This window comes from Montipora capricornis, chromosome 8 (genome assembly GCF_036669925.1).
Source record: "Montipora capricornis isolate CH-2021 chromosome 8, ASM3666992v2, whole genome shotgun sequence".
Taxonomy (NCBI): Eukaryota; Metazoa; Cnidaria; class Anthozoa; order Scleractinia; family Acroporidae; genus Montipora; species Montipora capricornis.
The window spans coordinates 35,576,399-35,598,898 of record NC_090890.1 but is presented as its reverse complement, the minus strand read 5'-3'; the positions used below and the strand labels follow the sequence as shown (position 1 = coordinate 35,598,898).

The following is a 22,500-nucleotide window of genomic DNA, read 5'->3' as shown; positions in this document are numbered from 1 at the left end:
ATATATAAACCAAATATTTTTGGACAGTTCTTTAGAATTACAGTCGCCAAGAGTTTCTCGTCATCGATATCGCACAGTTTTCTGCGCCACGGAATTTCAATTCCCGTTGATCATTAAAGAAAGTGCCTTGAACCATTTCTGGACTAGAAGGAGGGAAAAAGCAAACTATGGGTGTGTTAATTATATATTAGCGGTCAACTTAGAATCAATTCAATTTTTATTAATAACTGACTAACGACTGCCATTAGTTTAAAAGGAAACTCCACTGACTTAACACCACACAACGTAATTATTCAGTTACAATCAAAATTGTTTGAGCTTTTTTCAATGAAAGCGTTTGCATCCGAAATAAATAAATAGATAAATTTCCACTCTACGCCAATCGATCACTGAACATTTTGTGTGCAACTCCTCTCTGTGTGACAACTCGTGAACCCCTTCATGTTCAATGACAGAAAATCATGATCAAAGACTGAAGCAACGCTTGCTAGTAATTTTTTCCTGTATTCACGACCGCTAAACCTCTATTTGGAGCCGTTGTTTTTTTCCTTGCAGGAGGATCCCTATGATTTTCCGCTGTCCTCAAATGAGCTCTCCGGCCCATCAAAGATCATTTAGTGCTCACAAAATGTCAGAAGTGAGACAACACAAATTTAAGGAGAACTTGTTTTGGCAAAAGTACAGATGGTGGCGATTTGTAGCATTTTAAAGTCCAAGCTCGATGGAAAAATAGACGCTCTAAATTCCGATTATAGAGTCCGATAACATTTAATTTGATCAATTTATCATGGCATATTTCACTATCACTTTTACTCTACCTTCTTCCCAATCATTTTGTTCCTTCAAAAGCTTCCCCCCCCCAAAAATGTTGTCATCATGGAGCATCGAAACGGTTTCTGCAATTAGCAGTGGGTGCACAACGTTAAAAGATTAAATCCTATCAGAAAGGCAACGTCACAGTTTAATATCTGTACATTAAACTATTGTAGAGTAATGAAGGGTGTCTTCAAGGCCTTGGTTGTTGCCATGGCAACTGTATGGCACTGCATTAAGATCCTTTAAAACTCACTTTTCAATAAATATCTCTAAAACCAATTTGATTACAATTTCAAATTCATTAGCGTAATAAGTAATATATGGAAAAAATATCTGATACAACTTAAGCTACTTATTGAAAAGATGTAAGAAAAATGTTAAGATAAGAGTTCCACCGGATAATTTTCTTTGAATTTTCTTTTGAGAATGCAAAATGACGAATCTGGATTGTATATCAAAAGTCAGGGAACGTCACCTACTTTCCGGTTTTCGCCATTTTAGCTAAAAGAAAAGGAAAGGAACTTTATTTCACTGCCTAGTCGTTCTAGCGCTGGACCACTAATTGAAGACACTGTAAACTGAAATTGACAATAAACGCAAATCAAGTCAAATGTTGGTTTTTGAGGCAAGGGGAAAACCGGATTATCCGGAGACAAACCTCTCGGTGAAGAGTTGTGAACCAACAAACTCAACCCACATATGACGCCGAGGCTAGGAGTCAAACCCGGGTCTCATCGTTGGGAGACAAGTGCTCTCACCACCGCGCCATCCCTGCACTCCACATAGCAAGCCTTTTTTTTTCGCGCGGGTAATTTGCTTGCGTGTTTCTTGGAATCCATTCCCCGCTCGGTCAGAAAACGCTTTGAAGTGGATAACTGCCTATGGTTTGTCCAACTCAGGGTCTAGAATATGTTTGCAGTGCGGGTCATGATAGATAAAAGGGAGAAGTGATCCTCCAACTTATCACAATAATTTAAGCAATTGTCTCTTATAGACGAATGAGACACTATATATTCATTTCATTTGTCTCCTATAAATACCTAAAAAATCTAGGTGGCTTTAACGGGATCCCGTTATTTACCGTTCTCGAGACCTCGGGCAAGGTTTTTTTCCCCTAAGGACGGACCTCCATTCCGGTAAATAAAGTATATGTCATCCCAGACACGGCTGATGTTGAAGTTGAGAAGAAGAGTAAGGGGACACTTCGTGACGCTTGCATCAAATTATGTGCATTTCTAGACATATCTTAAAGTTTCTCGTTATTGACATCGGTTTTCTATGCCACAGTCTGATTTCCGGATTTTCAATTCCTCTTCATTATTAAAAAGTGCCTTAAATCATTTCTGGGGTGGGAGGAGGGAAAACGCAAACTATGGGTGTGTTTATGGTCAACTTTGAATCAACTCAATATTTCTGTTTTTAACCGATAGCGCAGAGAAATTCCTGGTACGTTTGCTAACAAAGAACTGAAAAGCTGATAATAAAATTTTTGGTTGCCATGTCTATTAACATTTCGTGTTCAGCTGTAGTGTTAAACAAGCTCCGCATTAATCGCTACTCAACTCCCTGCCAGTTTTTGATTCCTTCAATTTTATCCTCGTGCAACAAATATAATGGAGGTCAAAAGTCGATTTTACTACACCAAGAGAGGATGAGATGAGAAAATATATCCGCCTTATATGGTATCTTTCAATGATAATTTTTCAAGCGATCTACTTTTAGCTTGTGGTCATACTGAGCGGCTATTTTTAGAAAAAAAAACACCTGATTTATCAGTTCTAATGACGTGGTGATACTTAAAGGCTGGTTTTCACAAGCGACGGAATCGGATTTTAAGCTCGACGGAATCATAGTCAGAAGAATCAGAACGTTTCCATTTTCTTCCGACACCGGTTGACTCCGTGTCGCTTATGCTCCAGTGTAAACTAGATTGTTGGAGTCGGAAGCAAAAGTGGAAGAACCAACCAATCACAATGACTGGAATCGAGCATCGTGATTGGTTTATTCTTCCGCTTCTACTTGCAACTCCGAAAATGCAGTTTTCACTGGATCGTAAGCGACGGGGTAATAAGGGGAATCGGTATTCTGCTTCCGACTCCGACAATTTGATTTTCACTAGATCGTATCGCTCTGCGCTTCTGATTACGACTCCAACTCCGACTCCATCCCTTTTGAAAACCAGCCTGAAGACTTGGCGATTTTGCTGTTCTGCATGAAGTGACAAAAATGGCCTTTGTGGTAGATATCACATTTTTTGACGAATCTCCAAACTTTGACTTTGAGAAGAGTGGGAAAAGCTCTCCTGACTACACATTGTGAAAAAATCAATATGAAGAAAAACATACACAGAAAGTCAAGAGAACAAGAATCATACTCAGAGGAAACTTTAATTTGTAATCCGGCTTTTTATTCAGCAGAATTTTATTCCAATCAAAAGCAGCCCTAATATACGAAGGTGGCCGTTATCCACGATGATATTAATGTATACTTATTTAACTATACATTTAAATGATTTATGTCCCTTTAAAGAGCTTTTGCCGGACTGATCATGAAGCTTTTATGTTGATATCTAAGCTTGAGGTTTAGGAACTTCCTCAACAAAGATTCGGGACACTGCATTCCAACCTGTCTCGGCATCAGCATTTCCATAGCTAGGACAATTGCCGACCCAGAATCCCACTCGCACCTTTCCCTTGTGAATGTTGTTGCAGTGCCCTTCAATATGGCGGACGCGGAGAGGTTCTTGACCCGCCAAGCGTAAGTACACAACACCATCAATAGGGAGGGGAGCCGAGCATTCAGCACCGTTGAAAGTGAAGTACCAGCGTTTACAGCAACTAGTGCAGCCATAAACTCGCAAAGTACCAGTCCAGGCCACATGAAGAGCTGTATCAGAGAAGTTCTTGGTGAACACGCAATCCTGTGTAATAAAAATCGTCTTATATTAAATGTGTGAGCGGCCATAAAAGTAGAGATAATTTCAGCTCCCAGAAATCGGTAATAAATCACTATACTATTATTTCTATTATCATTTTATTATGATTATTAGTTGCGCTAATATCGTTATGCAAAGCATTTGGAAAAAATGAAATTCCAGAAAAGATAAAAATAAGGGATCACCAAACAAACCCTGAAGTGTAAGTTTTAGCCACAACAAATCCCTCTAAATTTGAAGAAAGGTCGGAATCAAAGGTTTTACTTCGAATAGTTTTCCTTTTCTCTCTGTGGCAAATACTCAATTGCTTGATCTATCCAAAATTATTTATTCAAATGAAGAAATTTAATTCTCCTAAGCAGATTAACACATCTGTTTACTTCACGAGAAATGTCCTCTTCCAGGAAATGACGTGCACATGTGTTTTGCACATTAAAACTGAACTTTCTTGAGCGACTGTTTACCAACGATATAGACTTGTCTTCCATGCTATCAAAAAAGCAATTTGATTCTAATCATAATCAGGTCATAATCTTTGCCATCGTTCACGTTCCATGCGCATTCCATCCAGTTTTTAATGACGTTAGCATGACGTCAATACTTTTAAGGCCTAATGTCACTCTTAAGAATTTATTAACTTTGGAACAAAATGTTATTAGATTTAGAACTTCATTACCAGAAAGAGAGTAGTGCTTGAATGCGAAAGCCAAACACTAGAAGCTAAATATTTTGAGCAAGAGCCGATACAACGTAGATTTGATTTTAGTAGTGTACTATATTTCAGCTGGCCAAACCAGCCTTCTTCAGGTGCAATGAGAGTTTACATTGGATTGCTTCTATGTACATATATATGTAGTAAATGGATGTTGACGTAATACTGGAAGAATGTGATAAAATATGGTAGTTACAACAAATTTGAATTCAAATACTAAGAGTAACGGAAATATAACGAAAGGGACTGTAAATAATAAACTGAACTTTAATACGTTTCTTCGTGGATATTAAGACCGTTGGGATCAATTATCCTGCCTTTTGAAATTAAAAAACGTTTCCCTGGCCTTACTGATCGAGTCTCTGTTGGAAAATATTTTTTCGATAGGAATTAATTGCATGTCCTTAGAAATGTTGTGGGGAGAGGAGAAGAAATGTTCTGCGACTGTACTAGGTTTGGATTTGGTGTTAGCGTTATCTAAAGTGCGGCGGTGTTCATTAAAACGGTCTTTTAAACGTCGTTAAGTTTCTCCTATGTACTGTAGATGGCATCTGTTACATTGAATCATATACGTAAACAGAATGTACACTGACGACCTCATTGACGAGAAGACAAAACAATACCTCATACAACCTAACGTAAAACCAGGACGTTTTTACATCCTTCCCAAAGTACACAAGCCCGGTAACCCAGTACGCCCCATTGTTTCATCCAATAGTCATTCCACTGAACGCATATTCCATTTTGTTGACCACCATCTTCAACCTCTTGTCCACAAGCTACCATCTTATGTTAAACACACTAATGATTTTCTCAATAAACTCCTTACCATTGGCAAATTACCCTCTAATTCATTATTAGTAACACTTGACGTCTCATCTTTATACACCAATATTCCACATAATGAAGGTATATTAATGCTTGTGATAATTTTTTACCCACTGATCCTCACAACACCATCATCCCTACTGGCACTATTTGCGACCTCATCCGCGTGATTCTCACCTCTTAATAGACCGCACAGCTATGGGCACTAAAATGGCCCACTCTTTTGCTAACCTTTTCCTTTGGTATTTCGAAAAAATGCTTTAAGGACGCCTCATTTCAACCCCATACTTGGTTGAGATACATCGATGACATTTTTATGATCTGGACTGAAAGTCCCGAGAACCAAAGAATTTTCATCGACTATCTCAATAGCATTAATCCTACCATAAAATTCAACAGCTCATACTCTCCGACCAATGTTCCTTTTCTTAACATTAACGTCTCACTTACTAGGGACGGAAGCATAAATACAGACCTATACACAAAACCTACGGACAAACACCAACTTTTATTTTATTCTTTTTGTCATCCTCTACACACAAAAAAGCCATCCCTTTCAGCCTAACACTCCGCCTACGACGAATTTGTTCTACCGACGAAACGTTCAAGATTCGCACAACTAACGACATAAGTATACCTTATGAAACGAGGTTACAAACGCGACTTTGTTACTAAACAAATACAACGCTCCACTGATATTTCCCGCATACATACCCTACAACCTAAACAGATAAACAAACCTGAACGCATACCTTTCATAGCGAACGATAATCCATCACTTCCTTCCATCTTCAACGTAATATATAAAAAAACACTACAATCTACTCCTTTCCTCTGACTGCTGCAAAACTGCTTTCCTACATCTACCAGTTGTGGCTTTCAGACGATCCCCTAACCTTCGAGATCTGCTGGTATTAGCTAAACTGTCCCCTAATGTAACTCATTCTAATTCCGCACCTCCTTCCGGTTCTTTTCGCTGTGGCAAAAACTGCACTACCTGTCCTCACATTTTCCACGGACTAACCAACTACACATTCTTCTCTACTGGCGAAACACGCTCCATGAATTCCCACATAATTTGGGAAACTAAAAACCTTATCTACCTGATTCAATGTAACATATTACATCTACATTACATAGGAGAAACTAAACGAAGTTTAAAAGACCGTTTCAATGAACACCGCCGCACTTTAGATAACGCTAACACCAAATCCAAACCTAGTACAGTCGCAGAACATTTCTTCTCCTCTCCCCACAACATTGCTAAGGACATGCAATTAATTCCTATCGAAAAAATATTTTCCAACAGAGACTCGATCCGTAAGGCCAGGGAAACGTTTTTTAATTTCAAAAGGCAGGATAATTGATCCCAACGGTCTTAATATCCGCGAAGAAACGTATTTGATTTCAGTTTATTATTTACAGTCACTTCCGTTATTTTTCCGTTACTCTTAGTATTTGAATTCCAATTTGTTGTAACTACCATATTTTATCACATTCTTCCAGTATGACGTCAACATCCATTTACTATATATATATGTAGATAGAAGCAATCCAACGTAAACTCTCATTGCACCTGAAGAAGGCTGGTTTGGCCAACCGAAATACAGTACACAACTAAAATCAAATCTACGTTGTATGGGCTGTTCCTCAAAACATTTAGCTTCTCAACTTGCAATTACGCCGATCAGCTCAAGCCACTGATCCAACGCACACCGACAGGAAGATTGTCCACGGTTGCTTACTTCAAAACTCTCAAACACTGAAGCCAGCTTACAGACTAATGGTTTGTGTATTCCGTTGCTCAGCTCACCTTAATCAGGCCATTATCTCTGCCATCGTTATTTTTCCAGGCGCACTCCTTCCAGTTCTTGAAGGGCATCACACCTGAACCTTCACTTGACTCAGTCTCTCCTCTCTCTCCTTTTTGACCGGGAGGACCCTGGACACCAGCCGCTCCAGTTTGTCCCTGATCCCCTTTTAACCCGTCACGGCCGTCCCGTCCATCGCGGCCTGGGAATCCTGGGGATCCAGGCTTGCCATGCATGCCGGGAATACCACAACGGCAAATTGACGAGACTTGCTGGATCGGAAAGCAAACATAACTTACTGATAATTATCTTTATCTATCTGTTGATTGATTACTCTTAAAATTGTAAGCACATTAGCTTGCTGTTACAGCTGAAGAAACCTTTCCATTTAAGAATAAAATAAAAACAGCGGTGATAAATATTTGTAAAAAAATGCAGTTTATATTAACTTGATGTGTGTGTACTGAATAAAAGAAACATTGTATATCCAAGAGCTAAAGCCAACCATAAATTCAAACGTTAGCAGTTAGGAGTGTTTTTTTTTTTTTCTGTTAGCTTTATTGGGTATTTCTGTTATAATATATAACATACACACGAAACGACGAAAAGCAAATAAATAAGAAAGAAAAAAGAAAGAAAGAAAGAAGCAAAACCCAGAAGGAAAAGGTGCAACGGGAGTAACGTCCTATGCGAGGCACCACCCCTAGAATAAGACCTAAATTAAAATGAAATAAATACCCAAACATTCATTTGAAAAAAAATCAAGAGTGGCATGGGAACGTAGGGACTCGCGTGCACGTGCAGGGGTAATTGATTTCATTGAATTTGTGGACAAAACGTTAAAACGGTAGTAGGCGAGGGAAAACTGGTTGGGGGTGCTAGCTTACCAACATAGTTCCATAGTTTAAAGGAAACCTCCATTAAAACAGAAAAATAACTTTAAACCACAGAACATAAAACTTTTTCCAATGAAAGCGTTTGTATCTAAATGAAATGAATTTCAAAAACGCTTGCTTTGGCTTTCAAATTTCCCGGGCGCCGCCATCTTGAATAACTGTGACATGCGTGGTTGCCCCTATTGTTCTGACACAACGAGCGTTTGTTCTGAAACAATAGGGCAACCACGACACGTCACTCTTATTCGAGATGACCACACCCGGGAAATTTGAAAGCCAAAGCAAGCGTTTTTGAAATTCATTTTGTTCGGGTACAAAAGCCTTAATTGGAAGAAGTCTGAACAATTTGGATTGTAAACATTATGTTTTGTGGTTTAAAGTTGTCTTCTTGTTTTAGTGGAGGTTTCTTTTTAAATTAACTATTCTTTTAAAGTACGGCACGTGAAGTAGATGTTTTGCAAAGAGGAGTGCGTAGATTAAAGGACTTTTAGTACTTTGTCTTGTACGACCGTACAAACAAAAGATTCGTAGTTCAGCAAATCTAAATCAGTACTACAGTAAAGGCATTTATATAAAAAAAGACCAAGTCTTTGAGTTCGCGATCTAGAGAAAGTAGAAGTAAGTCTAGCCTGGCTGTGTGACGTCGTCAAAACATTTCTTGTAGTGCACTGGGAAAGCTTCAGGATTTTAACACGATGAGAACGAAGGCGAGAAGGAACGCACGATATACTGAACTTGCTGTTATCCGAACTATTTTTTTGTTATTGGCTAGTTGTCAGAGAATGTCCACGCCCCATAATCCAGCTGAGAAACTTAAATTGGCATTTAATTCAGCTATGACGTCAAGCCTTGAGATAAAATGACATTATGATCATGTCATAATGTCTGTTTTTCTTTCATTCAAAATGGTTTAGTTGGTATAATTATTCGCTTACGTTGTCATTGCAAGACGGGCCACCAGTATTGTTATCCCCCACTGCAAAACAGTTACACGGAAGTGACATGAAAAGTAGCGTCAGCAAGATCCAAGACATTTTGATGCGAATAGAAGTTATTTCTTCTGCCTAATATTCTGTGGGAAAAGAGAAAATTGAAGTAAGATCCAAATAGCATTACCCGCATCTGCAATAGTTGCAATTATTTCAATTTTCCCATGTTTTTTTTCCCTTTGAGAGTATAGCGATATAGTGTTATGTAAAAAAAAAAAGGAAATGCTTTGTTTATTGTGGAAGTGCACTTGGCCATCAAGCTGTTCACAATCACACCATTTTTAATAACCTAAAAGAAACAATTCAAACTTAACAGAAACATGATTAACAACCCCCAACTGGCAGGAGGCTATAGGCATCCATCCCCGCCAAAATTCAAACTTGCTATTTTAAGCCCAAACCTTAAGTAGACCTTCATGTACCGGACCAAATTTAAGTGGTAGAAGACAAAAGAACCAATTCAATGTCATTCTGATTAGGCGTTGTTGATTAGGTATTGTTATGTTCTCTTTAATTTGTTCTTTTGTTTATTCAATTTGGCAATTCAAACATTCAATTCGGCAATTCAGACATTCAATTCGTCATTGTTTGTCTGAATTTAACAATGTAAGAGAGAATGCTTGAATTGGACTTAAGAACAACAAGTTTAGGAGGCAATCAGTAGACTATTTACAAGGCGTGGTAGAGTTGAACCTCGAAAAACCGGAAACGAATCCAGAGGTTAGAACGAGATTTGAACCCGGGGCAGCCGCGTACAAACCCGACGCCCTAACCACTGGACTACGCAACCTCCGCTAAATGGAATGATATACAGAATAAGTAAAATCCAACTAGTGGTCTATTATCAATGCTGCGTTCTGATTGGTTGAGCTACTAGTAGGCTATTTGTTATAGCCCACTAGTAGCGAAAAGCGCCGGCTTTTAAAACCAAAACAACAATTAAAGTCTAGCTTTAACTAGCGAAAGATGTTTTGTCTCGATATTTTTTTTACCAACTAGTTGGATTTTACTAAAACATTTATTCCTTTCGCCCTCATGGCCTCTCAGTCAATAGCCCATTCGGCCTTCGGCCCCATGGGCTGTTGACTCAGAGCCCATTCGGGCTCCAGGAATAATTGATAACTATTTATTTCCAACTTTCATTTCATGTCCATTCCATAATTCAATAACACGCAAGTATTCTTGAAATCATTTCAGCATTCACCTGCTATGTAACTTGAATTTGCAACTGACCAGATCCTAACTGGTTGAGGATATTTCAGTTGGCAGAGAAAGTCTAGCACAAAATTACGGTAATGGGATCGAATCCGCATTCAAGGCCTGGATGCATTTTTTCAAGCTTGCTTGCAACTGCTTCTGGTTCTGATCTAACATTAACAAGACGCCTATAAGGACGTATCCGTGGGATGCGCAAAAACAGTTAACACAAATTGTCCAGTTACAGTGAACTTCAGCTAAGGGTAAGCTTCGGAAAATGGCGAGAGATTACCAGAAAGATAAATCTGTAATTTAATTTCAAGTTGTTCGTTGTAAAAACTCTTATTATTAATGTTACGAAATTTGTAAATGCAAACAACGAGGCCCTATTGTGGGTTATCAGGATACGGGATATTTAGGTAACAAATTATAGGGGTGCAGGATATTTCGGGGGTGGGGGGGTGGGGGGTGGAGAATTGACGAGATACGGGATATTTTAACAAAAAGGCACGCATTGCGTACGTGTCGTAGTCCAATAACTTGACAGTGTTTTTATCCATATCTGTCAACTGAGCTGAGTTTTGTTTTCCAGGATATTCAAGTTGTCTTTGCGTAATATGTAGCTCTAATAAAGGGTTTATAGTCTTTCCGAAAGTGCAATTTATTTATCCAAGGGCACGCTGCAATGTGCATTTTACACTTAAGAAGTCATGACCTTCAGCTGGGAGTTCAAGTTGCATCCCGAAAGAGATCGATAAAATGTTTTTGAGAATATATGAAATGTTATATATTTGAACTGCGGAAGCAACAGCAAATGAAGGAAGATCATCACAGTTAACTAGTGAAAACCTTAAACAGTTGCAAGTAAGCTTGAAAAATCCAGGCCTTGAACGGGATTCGATCCCATGACCGAGTTAATGCGCTGCACTTGCTCTTTTAACTGAAATATGCTGCAAGCTGGTCAATTGCATCATTACAGCATCGCAGCGAAAGAAGTTAAAGCCTGAAGAGGTCACGCTTGAATGGGATTCGAATTCGACCCGTGCGATACTAGAGCAGTACTCTACCAGTTGAGCTATCAAGCCATCTGGGAGGTGGTCATTATCTGAGTTTATATTGAGCCTGTAGATGATACAGCTATGAAGAAAGCTTTAAGTTAATATACCAAAAAAAACCAAAACATTTCTTCTGGCATATACTGTTAAGGACGGTGCCTACCACTGTTATTGCGCATACGTTCTGCGCATCTCGGTGATGCTCACTAATATAGCGATGTTTTTGCGCGGTTTAAAACTATCCGGGAAAAGTAGATCTTAGTAAGTAGTCTTGTTATCCAAAAAGAAAATTGGGGGTAACCATGCATTTTTTTGAGAGATAATTAAGCTTCAATTTGAGAAAGAACGCCATACATTGCTTTGTATTTTAAAGCTCTTTACAAATATTATTCATGAATTATCTTAGAAAATACGTAGTTACCCCCAATTTTCCTTTTGGATTTCAATGGCACTAGTTAAGATCTTCATTTCCTGCATAATCATAAAACGGGGCAAAAATACCTTTGAATTAATAGGCGCCGTCCTTAATTAGCCTATCAAAGGCTTTCAAATGTGTGTTTGTTTTTTTAATCTGACAAGTGAGCTATATATATTGAAAGACGTATGGAAGAAGAAATTGCGCAATCTCTCGCCAACAATGAAATAATACGATGTTTTTCGACAGGAAGTCAGCTGATTTCAGGTATAATCATTGATCGAGGAGTAAAAGCTCCTAAAGCACAACTTGCCGGGAAAATGAATGTGAACTGGAGTAGATTTGCTCTCTGAACATCAAAGCACGCGCAGTGTGGTGTTTGATCAGGTGTTACACGCTAGCAGCTTGACACGGACACCACCTCTGTCTGACGAAATCGAAAACCTTTGCAGAGTTCTTAATCTGGCAGCAACGCGCATGCACTGTTTATTTTTAGGTTAATTTTATCAAGTGTCTGACTCTCACAAGAGCCTTGTCGGTTAGTCATAAGTCTTACATGTTAAATCATGATCCTTCGCATTAGGAAAACGATAAATTGCAGTTTCGGTAGCCCACGAGAATTATCCACGTGATACTACGTTATGCAAACACTATCGATTCCGTGCTTCTGAAGCAAACGACAAGCAAGGCTGTTTTGAGAAAAAGACGATGTTATAACTGAGGTGAGTTAGAGCTCCTTAGGAACACTAAAAAACAAGAGATACAAAACGTCATACCTGAGACTACCCGTGAGTGTACGTTTCCTTAATTTTCGTACCTTCTCAATCAAACAAACCACTGTAGAAGATCCGACGCTCACGAACAACTCAGAAGAGTGAGTGGGGTTCAGCCTTTCCTAGCATCAAAATAGATCAGTATGACTGAGACCAATGGACTTTGGACAACAAACATTCTTTGAGTATTAACGAGTGCACGCCCCTTAGATGAAAGTCTTAGCGCCTACAAAAAACAATTAATAAAAGTCAGTTGAGTTCAGCGAGTCTCATAGCATAAAAATAGATCAGTATGAAGTAACAAGGAAGGACTTCGGACAAGAAACATTCATAACAAGTTAACACTCTTGACGCAGAAGTAAATGTACTACGAAAAACAAAGGGAAATACCAAACTTCACGCCTACTGTGCTCTGTAGGCACATATTTTTGACAACGATATACCAGAGGTGGTGCAAAATGAACGATTGTGTTTCCCGTTGGAATGGATTTACAAAAAAAAAACCTTTTTTGGCAAATTGAAAGTAGTTAGTGCGCGATATGTGGCATTGTAAAGTCCAAGCTGCATGGAAAAATAGACGCTGTAAATCCCGGAAAAGCTGTAAGAAGATGAAACAAAAGTTCGCGGCAATGGATAATTTTCGTTTTAAATTTTCTTTGAGAATAAGAAATGACGAAAGTTGATTGTATTTCAAACATCAGAATTCGAGACCGAGTTAACTTTCGAGATACTTGTCCACAAGTTTTATTTTCAGTGCTCACATATTTTCCATTCTTGTTCCCAGATGCTATCGTTTCTCTTAGGAGGCGGGGCCTTCGCGCGAGAAAGAAAACGATGGGATCTGGGAACGGGAATGATCCATTCTTTACCTCTGAATTAACGGTTATCGTTAGTTCCTTATTTGCTCAGAATTTACTATAAACTACTGTCCTATTCCCATAATGCAATATGTTTTTTTTTTTGGGGGGGGGGGGGTTTGCATAAAAGCAATACAAGTTAATTACTCTTGGGATTGCATCATGCTTCAATGAACTGTATTATGGGATTTGCGAAAATGGCGATTTATCGTTTATTTAGAAGTTTGCAAGCTGATCAGAATGTGGATTAAAGGAAATGACTATTTTATTTTAAAAGACAACCCGAGTATATGGATATAGGACTCGAACCTGGAATTTTTGAATGACATGTCACCTAACCACTTGACCACCACACCACCAGCTGCTCAGGGACAATATTTTAACACTATTTGATAAAGCTGTATTATCATTCGGCAACAAAGTATACTTAATACCGCAAAAGGTCTGTTACCAAATTTCACGACAAAGCTAAACATTTTAAAATCAACTGAAACTCTGGGTTCAGATCCAATCCACGGATATGATTTTGTTTTCCTTATTTTCTCTTTTACGACAAGTCCTGGGGCACAGTGTCCTAAATGGATGATAATAGTAAATTCAAAGCAAATTAAGAATTATAGATAATCGTTAGTTTGGGGAAGAGATCATCAATAAGGAGGGGAGCCGAGCAATGATTCAGCCGAGTATTCAGCACGGTGACCGTTAAAAGTGAAGTACCAGCGTTTACAGCATTTCTTGCAGCCATAAACTCGCAAAGTATATACCAGCCCAGGCCATATGGAGGGCTGTATCAAAGACTTTCTTGGTAAACAAGCAATCCTGTGGAATAAAATCAATTGTCTTATAAATGTATGAGCGGCCATAAAAGTAAAGACACTTTAACGTTTCTAAGGAGATAATTTCAACATCCCAGAAGTCGAGAGTGGATCATCATCCTCGTCGTCGTTGTTGTCGTCGTAGAGACCTTTAAATCGGAAGATGAGGACGACTAGGCCTAGGAGTACGAGTTTTCCCTATTGAGCATGTGCATAAATATTAGAAATATTAGAACTTTGGCAGCTTTTAGGACAATGATACGTAAAAAGGATATAACATCAATTCTTGAAGGATGTGGGAGGGAATGCCGCTTATGCTCAGGTTAACTGGACGTACGCATATTTACTTATTTATCTTAGCGTCCGAGCTCACATACGCATTTAGTTTTACATTTTAATATACAACTAGTTCTATTGTGTAAAAGTGTATTTAGCTTGAATAGTGTTAATTTCCGGTTTTTATATGTTTTATAGTAGTAATTAGTCTAATTTGATGATGTAATTTGTTTTAAAGGTGTCCCCAATTAGTGCCTTTTGGCGTTAGAACGATTAGACACGTTAATAAAGGTTATGCATGTATATGTATGTATAAGGTTTAGAGGCCGACAATTTTCCAAGTGCGCATGCTCAGTAAGGAAAACTCATACTGGTGATCGCCCTCGTTCTCCGATCTAAGGGTCCCTAATGTCATTATCATTATCATTAGAGCAGTTTTCAATTGAGTGTCGAAAGCAATTAGCGAATTGCTTTGGATTTGCATTGCTTCACCCAGTGATTGGTTTAAAGTTCTCGCTCCACTTTTTCAACCTATCAGAAGTGAAACCAAAACCAATCGTGGCTTGCGCGTGCATATTTTCCAGCGCTTTGTATCGGTTACGTGTAATTACGTTGAGTTTTGATTGGTTTCCTGGATTGCCTCCGTCCTTTTTGATTGGCCAAAGTAATTATTTTGGTTTTGGTTTTACGAAACTCGCTCTATTGATGTCACTAATTTAATGAAAAAAGACCTCCCAGAAAAGATAAATATAAGGGATACAAAATGAACATTACAATGTGAGTTTTAGCAAACGTGATCCGTTTAAATTTTAAGCCACCTGTAAAATGTTTCTTTTTTTTACCTCGAATAGTGTTCCTTTCCTTCTGTGGCAAACAGAACTTGAACTGAAGAAATCAAAGTCTCCTTCAGCTGATTAAAAAATCGGTTTACTTCTCGAAAAATGTCCTCTTTCTGGAAACGATTTGCATTTGTGTTTTGCGCATTGAAACTTTCTTGAGCGACTGTTTACCAATGATATGAACCTGTCGTCTCTGCCATCAAAAAGGCAATCTGTTGCTCACCTGAATCAGGCCATCATCTTTGCCATCGTTCACGTTCAAGGCGCACTCCTTCCAGTTCTTAATAGCCATCACACTTGAATCTGTACTTGCCCCAGTCTCTCCTCTCTCTCCTTTTTGACCGGGAAGGTCCTTGACGCCACGTTCTCTCTTCGCGCCATCCAGGATCCATTACTCCGGGCAACACGTTCTCATCCATGAATACGCGATTATCCTGAATTGCTAATTTCATTTGAATTCACTATTGTCGTGAATTTTGGACAATGTGTCTCAGGACTTTTGGTAGCAGAGAAGATAACGAAATAATATATCATATCCGTGGATTGGATTTGAACTCTGTAGGAGCCGTTTCTTTCCGCTTTACCACTGAAGATCAAGACCCTTCCTTTCTCAGACATATAAAACTATCATAGAATATCGCTTCTGAAGAGTAAGCTAGATTAATAATTTAGGGCTAACATTTGATTTTAAAATGTTTAGCTTTGTCGTGAAGTTTCGAAACCGACCTTTGCGACCTAGTGTTTAATGTTGTTGGCGAGTGATAATACAGCACTTTCAAAAAGTGTTTAAGGTGGCTTACTACAATTTTAATGGATTATAACAGTCCAACTTCTAACTCTTTTGAATAATGTCCCAAGATGTTTTTCATTCTCTATTTACTGTTTGCTTAAGTCTTTTTGCCGTTTTATGTGAAAATTGAACAATTAAACGTAAACAAATGGCCAAAATGAACGACCGAGTACCCAAGGAGAGACTGGGCGCTAGTAGTTTAAATCACGTTTTTCTCAAAATCTACCGGTATGACCCCCCTCAAAATTTCAGGAATAAGAAATTGGCTCTGATTCAGCATTCATGCAAAGTAAAATAAAAGTCTGTAAGGTAGATTCTGAGCTAATTTTGATTTCACAATTACTTAGTTTGCGAAAAATGTGACTTACAGATTTTTATTTTACTTTGTATGAATGCTGAATCAGATCCGATTTCTTATACCTGAAATTTTGAGGGGGGTTCATACGGGTAGATTTTGAGAAAAACGTGATTTAAACTACTAGCGCCCAGTCTCTCCTTAGGTACTCGGTCGTTCATTTTGGCCATTTGTTTACGTTTAATTGTTCAATTTTCACATAGAATGGCAAAAGACTTAAGCAAACAGTAAATAGAGATTACCTTTCAACAGTAAGGGACTGTGCAATAATTATCAGGAGGGGGGGGCCCTAAAACCAGAGGGGGGGGGGGGGGAGCCTTAAGTTAAAACAATGGAAAGGAGGGGGGGCTCTACATTAGATTTCTCAAGTAAGTTGAGGGGGGGGGGTCTTAATTAAATTTCACAAATTCGATAATGAATAAATAAAGATTTTCCAAATAGACAGATGCCACGCCTTTGACTATCCATGCTTTAACTTATTTAGAATGTCAACATATGATAGATTGAAACAATCGCTCATGCACAGAAGTCACAAACCACGTTGGGAGCTTTGCCAATAAAACATTTGGCATTTAAGAGGTCCCGCAGACATGCCAGGTCTGTTCTTGATTTAAACAGCGAGAGGGTTTCTAGGTCTACAGTTTATAGCTGAGGAATGTCACATATGTCTGTTTCATAGTTGTCATCAATGGGTTCACCTCCCAAAGACCGAAAAACTATACAGGTTCGGGTCCTACGGCTTTCTGAGGCAGCAATCCTCTTCTTCTCCTTTTTTTCTTTTGTTCCTTCTTTTTTCTTGATTTGGATGCTTTAGATTTGGCACCAATAGGAAATGTCGCTTTATATTTAGCCATCACCCTATCCAGGTCTTCTACAAGATGCAGAACGTTTAAACCGACTTGAGACTTTATTGAATGACGTTGTTCAGCATTAAAATTGTGTAAACAGCTGAGGCCAGTCTTCAGTGTTTTTCTAACTTGGTTACGACAGCATTAAGCTTGTCCTGGATATCATTTGCCTCTTGTTTGCAACGTCTGATGTTGCTGTCATCATGGGGAGCTGGCTTGTAATCCTCTCGGAGAAACCTTCCTGCACAAGCAGGGTTGTCGGATAAAAGATATTGGTATCTGTTCTCAAGTTTTTCAATATCTAAAGGTACGGGTTAGAGAGGGGGGGGGGGGGGGGCACATCATAATTTTGAGAGAACGTGAGGGGGGGGGGGGGGTCACAGCTAATCTTGACGCTGCTGGAGGGGGGGACCTATCTAATTTTTCCTTTGGTGAAGCTCATTTTAGGACCCCTGCCCCCCCCCCCCATCCTGATAATTATTGCACAGTCCCTAAAGAGTTCTCGAAATATCGGTGACATAGAAATAATGATAGGAAGCTCAAATAAGCAAGGACCGCGACTACGAGAACACAGCGAAACAATAATTTTAATGAGCAAAAACAATGGCTCTACTTGCCCTGCAAGTGTTTTTTACATTTTCAGTGGTAAATTCCTTTGCGCTTGTCGTCCTGTGGAAGATTGCTCGAAGCCTGGTTAGTGCTAACTGTTGGATAAGAGGTATCAAAACCTATAGGTTTCCATGGTATTTAACGCTGGTTAGCGCTAACCATGCTTCGACCAACCCGGGCCGGGCAAGCATGACATCGAGGTGAAATTACCATATTAAGGGTACGTGGAGGAACACCTGTCGATAATTTTAACTTTCAATTTTATCTCCAAGGCACAAACATCCACACCGTTCATGCCAATGTTACTACTGGAATGTTGACACACACGTTTCATTCCTAACTACTTGAAATAACCGATAGAGTTAGTTGAGGAATTTGTTTATCTGGGAGGGAAGATAAAAAACACCGTGAATGATGTTTTGGATAGGAAAAGAAATACCTGGTCGGCATGTCACAACCTGGTAACAGTGTGTAAGTCAAACCTCCTTGAAGACCTAAAGATGCGTCTTTTTACAGACAGGGTTGAATCTGTACCATTATATGTATGGGTCTGAGAATTGGACACTGGCTAAACAACAGACAAAAATGGTGATGGTTGTTACACGAGAATGCTTCGGATGGCTGTAAATATCAACCAGTACGCTTTGAGGACGAGGAACTCAGAGTTCTATGGCAGCCTTCCAAAGGTCATCTCCAAAGCTGCACAGATCTAGAGGAGAATGAGGCTAGCTGGTCAAGCTCAACGTTATCCTTAAAGCCCTTGTAGTTTCTGAGCCCACACATGGACACAAGAGCACAGGGAGACCGAAATTAGAGACAGGGTTGAAGGAGACGAAGGAGATAGCAGTGACCATGGCTGACAGAGACCGGAGAGCACTTGTCCATGACTCCCGGGAATACTACCCACCTTTGACTATTACAGTAACGGGTAATAGTATTCAATAGGTGGTTTCACGTTACATCATTGCCACCATGTTGGTGGACGAAAACAAAAGATCTCTCATTATTAGCTCCTTTTGTTCGTCCACCAGCATTTCTACATTGCAGCATTGTTATCTAGAGATTGGTTGCAAACCATTTTAAGTATTACCCCCCCCCCCCCCCCCCCCCCCCAAAAAAAAAAAAAAAAAAACAAAACAAAACAAAAATTATGGAAGGGCTGCGTTTCTCCAGTTGATTCATCACTGAACATTTTGCATGCAACTCGTCTCTCTTTGACAACTCGTGAATGCCTCATGATGTTCAATAACAGAAAAATCAATACCATGGAAGCAACGCTTGTTGGTATATATTTTCCGGATTAACGACTGGTATACCCTCTTTTTTTTGAGTTGCTGTTTTTCTTGCTGGTCCATAAAATCTCCCGCTGTCCTCAAATGAGCTCTGTTAATGTTTTCAAACCATCAAAGATCATTCAGTGCTCACAATATGTCAGAAGTGAGATAATACTGACAAATTAATCAAGGAAAACGTTTTGGGCAAATGTACGTAGGTGGTGGCGATATGTAGCATTTTAGAGGTAACTTCAGCAAGTTCATGGAATAGTAGAGGCTGTAAATCCCGTTGATCCATAGCAACCGATAAAATTAAATTTAATCAAGATATACGTTGCATGTCTTCCTGTCACTTCAACTCTGTTTCTGTCATTTTGGAGTCCGGGTAGAAACGGCTTCTGCAATTAGCAGTTGGCAGTGGGGTGTAAGAAGATGAAATAAGGGAATAAATATTTTTCATTTAATTTTTGTTTGAAAATGCGAAATGGCGAATCTTGATTGTATCCCAAAAATCAGGAGACGTCACCTAGTTAAATTTCGAGAAACGTACTTGCTCACCAAATGGAGAGAGTGTTATGTGCATATATGATGAGGTGTGGACGTGCGTTTTGATCTCTCCGTCTTATTCTCTCCTTTTATCCTTACTGCTCGGTCACTTGACAACCAAAACTACGGCAATCGGTTTACTATTTCCTGCCGCATCATCCTACTTTCCGCAGATACTTGAGTATCAGGAGACACAAAAGACACAAATGCCCGTGCAGTTATTATTCTGGATGAAGTGCGACATTTCATCCTCTAGTGACCGGGGTTTAGTATTTAAACGTAACCCCGGGTCCCACAGGGATCATGAGAATACCGGCAATAGTTTCCTCGCGAGACGTCAATGTAAACAATCACACAGCGGTTTCGACTGGTGTTCGTCGGAACATTAAAAATCTTACCAGGATTTCTTGTTGTCACAACAACCCTTCTCCACCACGACCGCTGAATTTCTGAATATTCATATGGACGTCCCGACGCTTTTAAGTTCGTAGATCACAGGGAATCGAAGCTATGCCCGGATCCATCCCATGCACTTGCTGACCTTGTTTCCTGTTTTGTTTCTACCATGACTAGCCTTTTAGATAACATGCTCCACTTCAAAAGAAGACTATCACGGTTGGTCCGCAGGTTCCTGGTTCAATAACCAAATAAAAGAGTAGACGGTGTGAAAGATTATGGCGAAAGACGGGGCTAGAGTCAGACAGGGTTAATGGCATTAAGGCAGAAGCCTTATTTCCGTAAAATTACAACTATTTTGTGAAGCAAGCTGGTGAGACGGTAACATTGCAGACTGTGCTCCTGGTAGGACTTATCTAGGACTTTAAGATTTAGCACGACTCGGTAGACTGGGACCTTTTAGATGAGTGTCATATCACGCACAAAATCCCAGTGACATTTGACCGTCGTGAGGTTGGACGGTATGTTTTCTCTCGTTTTTTCTAACCGTGGAATCAACGACCAAGCGGAGTGACTACGAATTTGATCCATACTTATTCGCACTATTTTAGTCTTTTGTCCTTTATTCTCATTGGAAACTGAGCACCCCATGGGTTAAGGGGTTCAGGTTGTGTTTGTCTTGATTTATTATCGCTGAATGCTTTAGCGAAAATTCTGAGTTCACCCTCAAAGCACCTAGCGATGACCACAAGTGCTTGTTGACGACTAGAATCCACCATGGACACAGACAGAAAGCAAAAAGAAGGGTCAAAGAGATCTTGTAGCCGCATTTTTTGTTTATGAACCAATTTCCCTTAGTGATTTACACTGTTACTCCAAGGAATCTCCCAGTAAGATAAAGAGGATTCACTGATTCGTATTCAAGTATAAAATAGAAATTCCCGTTTCAATAGCGAGACCTACAAGATGCAAACTTCTTCAAAATTGAATTACAAGATAATTTCTCGCCTCTTCAACAAGACTGTTCAATTCCACCGTCCTAGTGTTTTGGAGCAATCTTACAGCAATTTTCCGCCTTTCTGATAATATTCCAAAGTCTCCGGTAAACAAAATCCAACCTAGTCCCAGCTTACCGTGTCCACTATCTTTCTAGTTCACTTGAGAACGTATTCCAAACATCCCCTCAATTTAAATTTTGTCAGTTGACGGTTAAGTTTGTCAGTAAATTATACTGTCTATTTTTGAAGTCAGACTGACTTCTTCATGTTGGTATGTACAGTTGTCAACAGTTTCTAATGTAATTTATTTTTTATGCCAACAAAAGAAATGTTTAGGTTCAAGGTTTGTAGACAAGTATCCGTTCCTGTTTGGAGTGTTAAAATCAACAGCCTTAGGCTTTTTTTGCATTGCTAGTCAGAGAGTTGAAGAGAAAGTACCATTTCAAAACTTGTATGGTGCTGGCCACCCTACAGAAAGCCTTTGGCAGTGAGGAAGGGATTACATTATTTGGGGGGTAAGATGGGAAATGAACATTCTCAGGATAATATACAATGTATATATAATATTGTTACATCCAATCTGTCAAGTTTGATGGTTCAAAATAAGTACTGACCTCCAATCATCTGGAAAAATGGAATATAAAGTGCATTAAGGATGATTAGTCTTAACCTCATGAAGAACTTTTGGCTTTTGCAGTTTTATTTTGCTTGAATACATAATTTCATTGACCTTTCGGTGTGCATCTCTCTGCTCTCCCAAAGGAATTTGACGATGTTACTTAAACGATTATGTGAATTAAACAGTTCTAAAGTGGGGATGTTCATATGCTGTCCCCAAGTAAGACGATTATGAACAACAGCTTTTCATTATTGTTGACAATGAGGTTCTTCTGGAAGTAAGTTCATACAAACAGAGTCTTTCTGCTCTGTTGGGGTACATTACATGGTTAACCTAGAGTATCCAAGAAAGCCAACATGTCTGCACTGAGTTTCTTGAGAGTATGTATTTAGTCAAAAAAATATGCCCTGTATAGAAAAGGTGTCTCTACTCTTTTAGCTTAAAGTTAATAGCCTCTTATTACATGTATTAACAGTTGCACCACCACAGGAGCTTGAACTAACCTACATGCAGGGGTTTTATTAGAAGCTGGGACCTGGGTACTAGCACCCGTCTTGCACTGAGTACAGTACCCGCCATTGCTCAAAGGAGGTCTCAAGATCAAAAGCCAGACTATATATAGGGGTGCCACGTTCACTCTGTCACAAGGTCCCTTCTACTTTCAAACTTAATGGAAACCCTGACACGTAAACATACCTGAGTCCATTTCTTGATTTGTCGCACAACACAGGCGAGAAATAGTACAGAACATGACCATGTCAGGCAAGGCAGGCAATTAACTCACATACCATGTCAAACCATGTTATGTTACCGGTAGTAGTTTGTACTATTACTAATGTGGTCAATTAAAT

General features: G+C 39.3%; 1 protein-coding gene across 1 annotated transcript; it reads right to left on the bottom strand.

The window, feature by feature from the left end:
• Positions 1-3,184: 3,184 nt before the first annotated feature.
• Positions 3,185-12,530, bottom strand: LOC138059454 (collagen triple helix repeat-containing protein 1-like). The gene is made up of 4 exons (XM_068905072.1): positions 12,431-12,530; positions 8,934-9,070; positions 7,105-7,374; positions 3,185-3,736 (listed from the first exon to the last, which is right to left on the bottom strand). The coding sequence occupies exons 2-4, from the start codon at positions 9,030-9,032 to the stop codon at positions 3,386-3,388; spliced, it is 720 nt and encodes a 239-aa protein (XP_068761173.1). The 5' UTR covers positions 9,033-9,070; positions 12,431-12,530; the 3' UTR covers positions 3,185-3,385.
• Between the last annotated feature and the right edge of the window lie 9,970 nt (positions 12,531-22,500).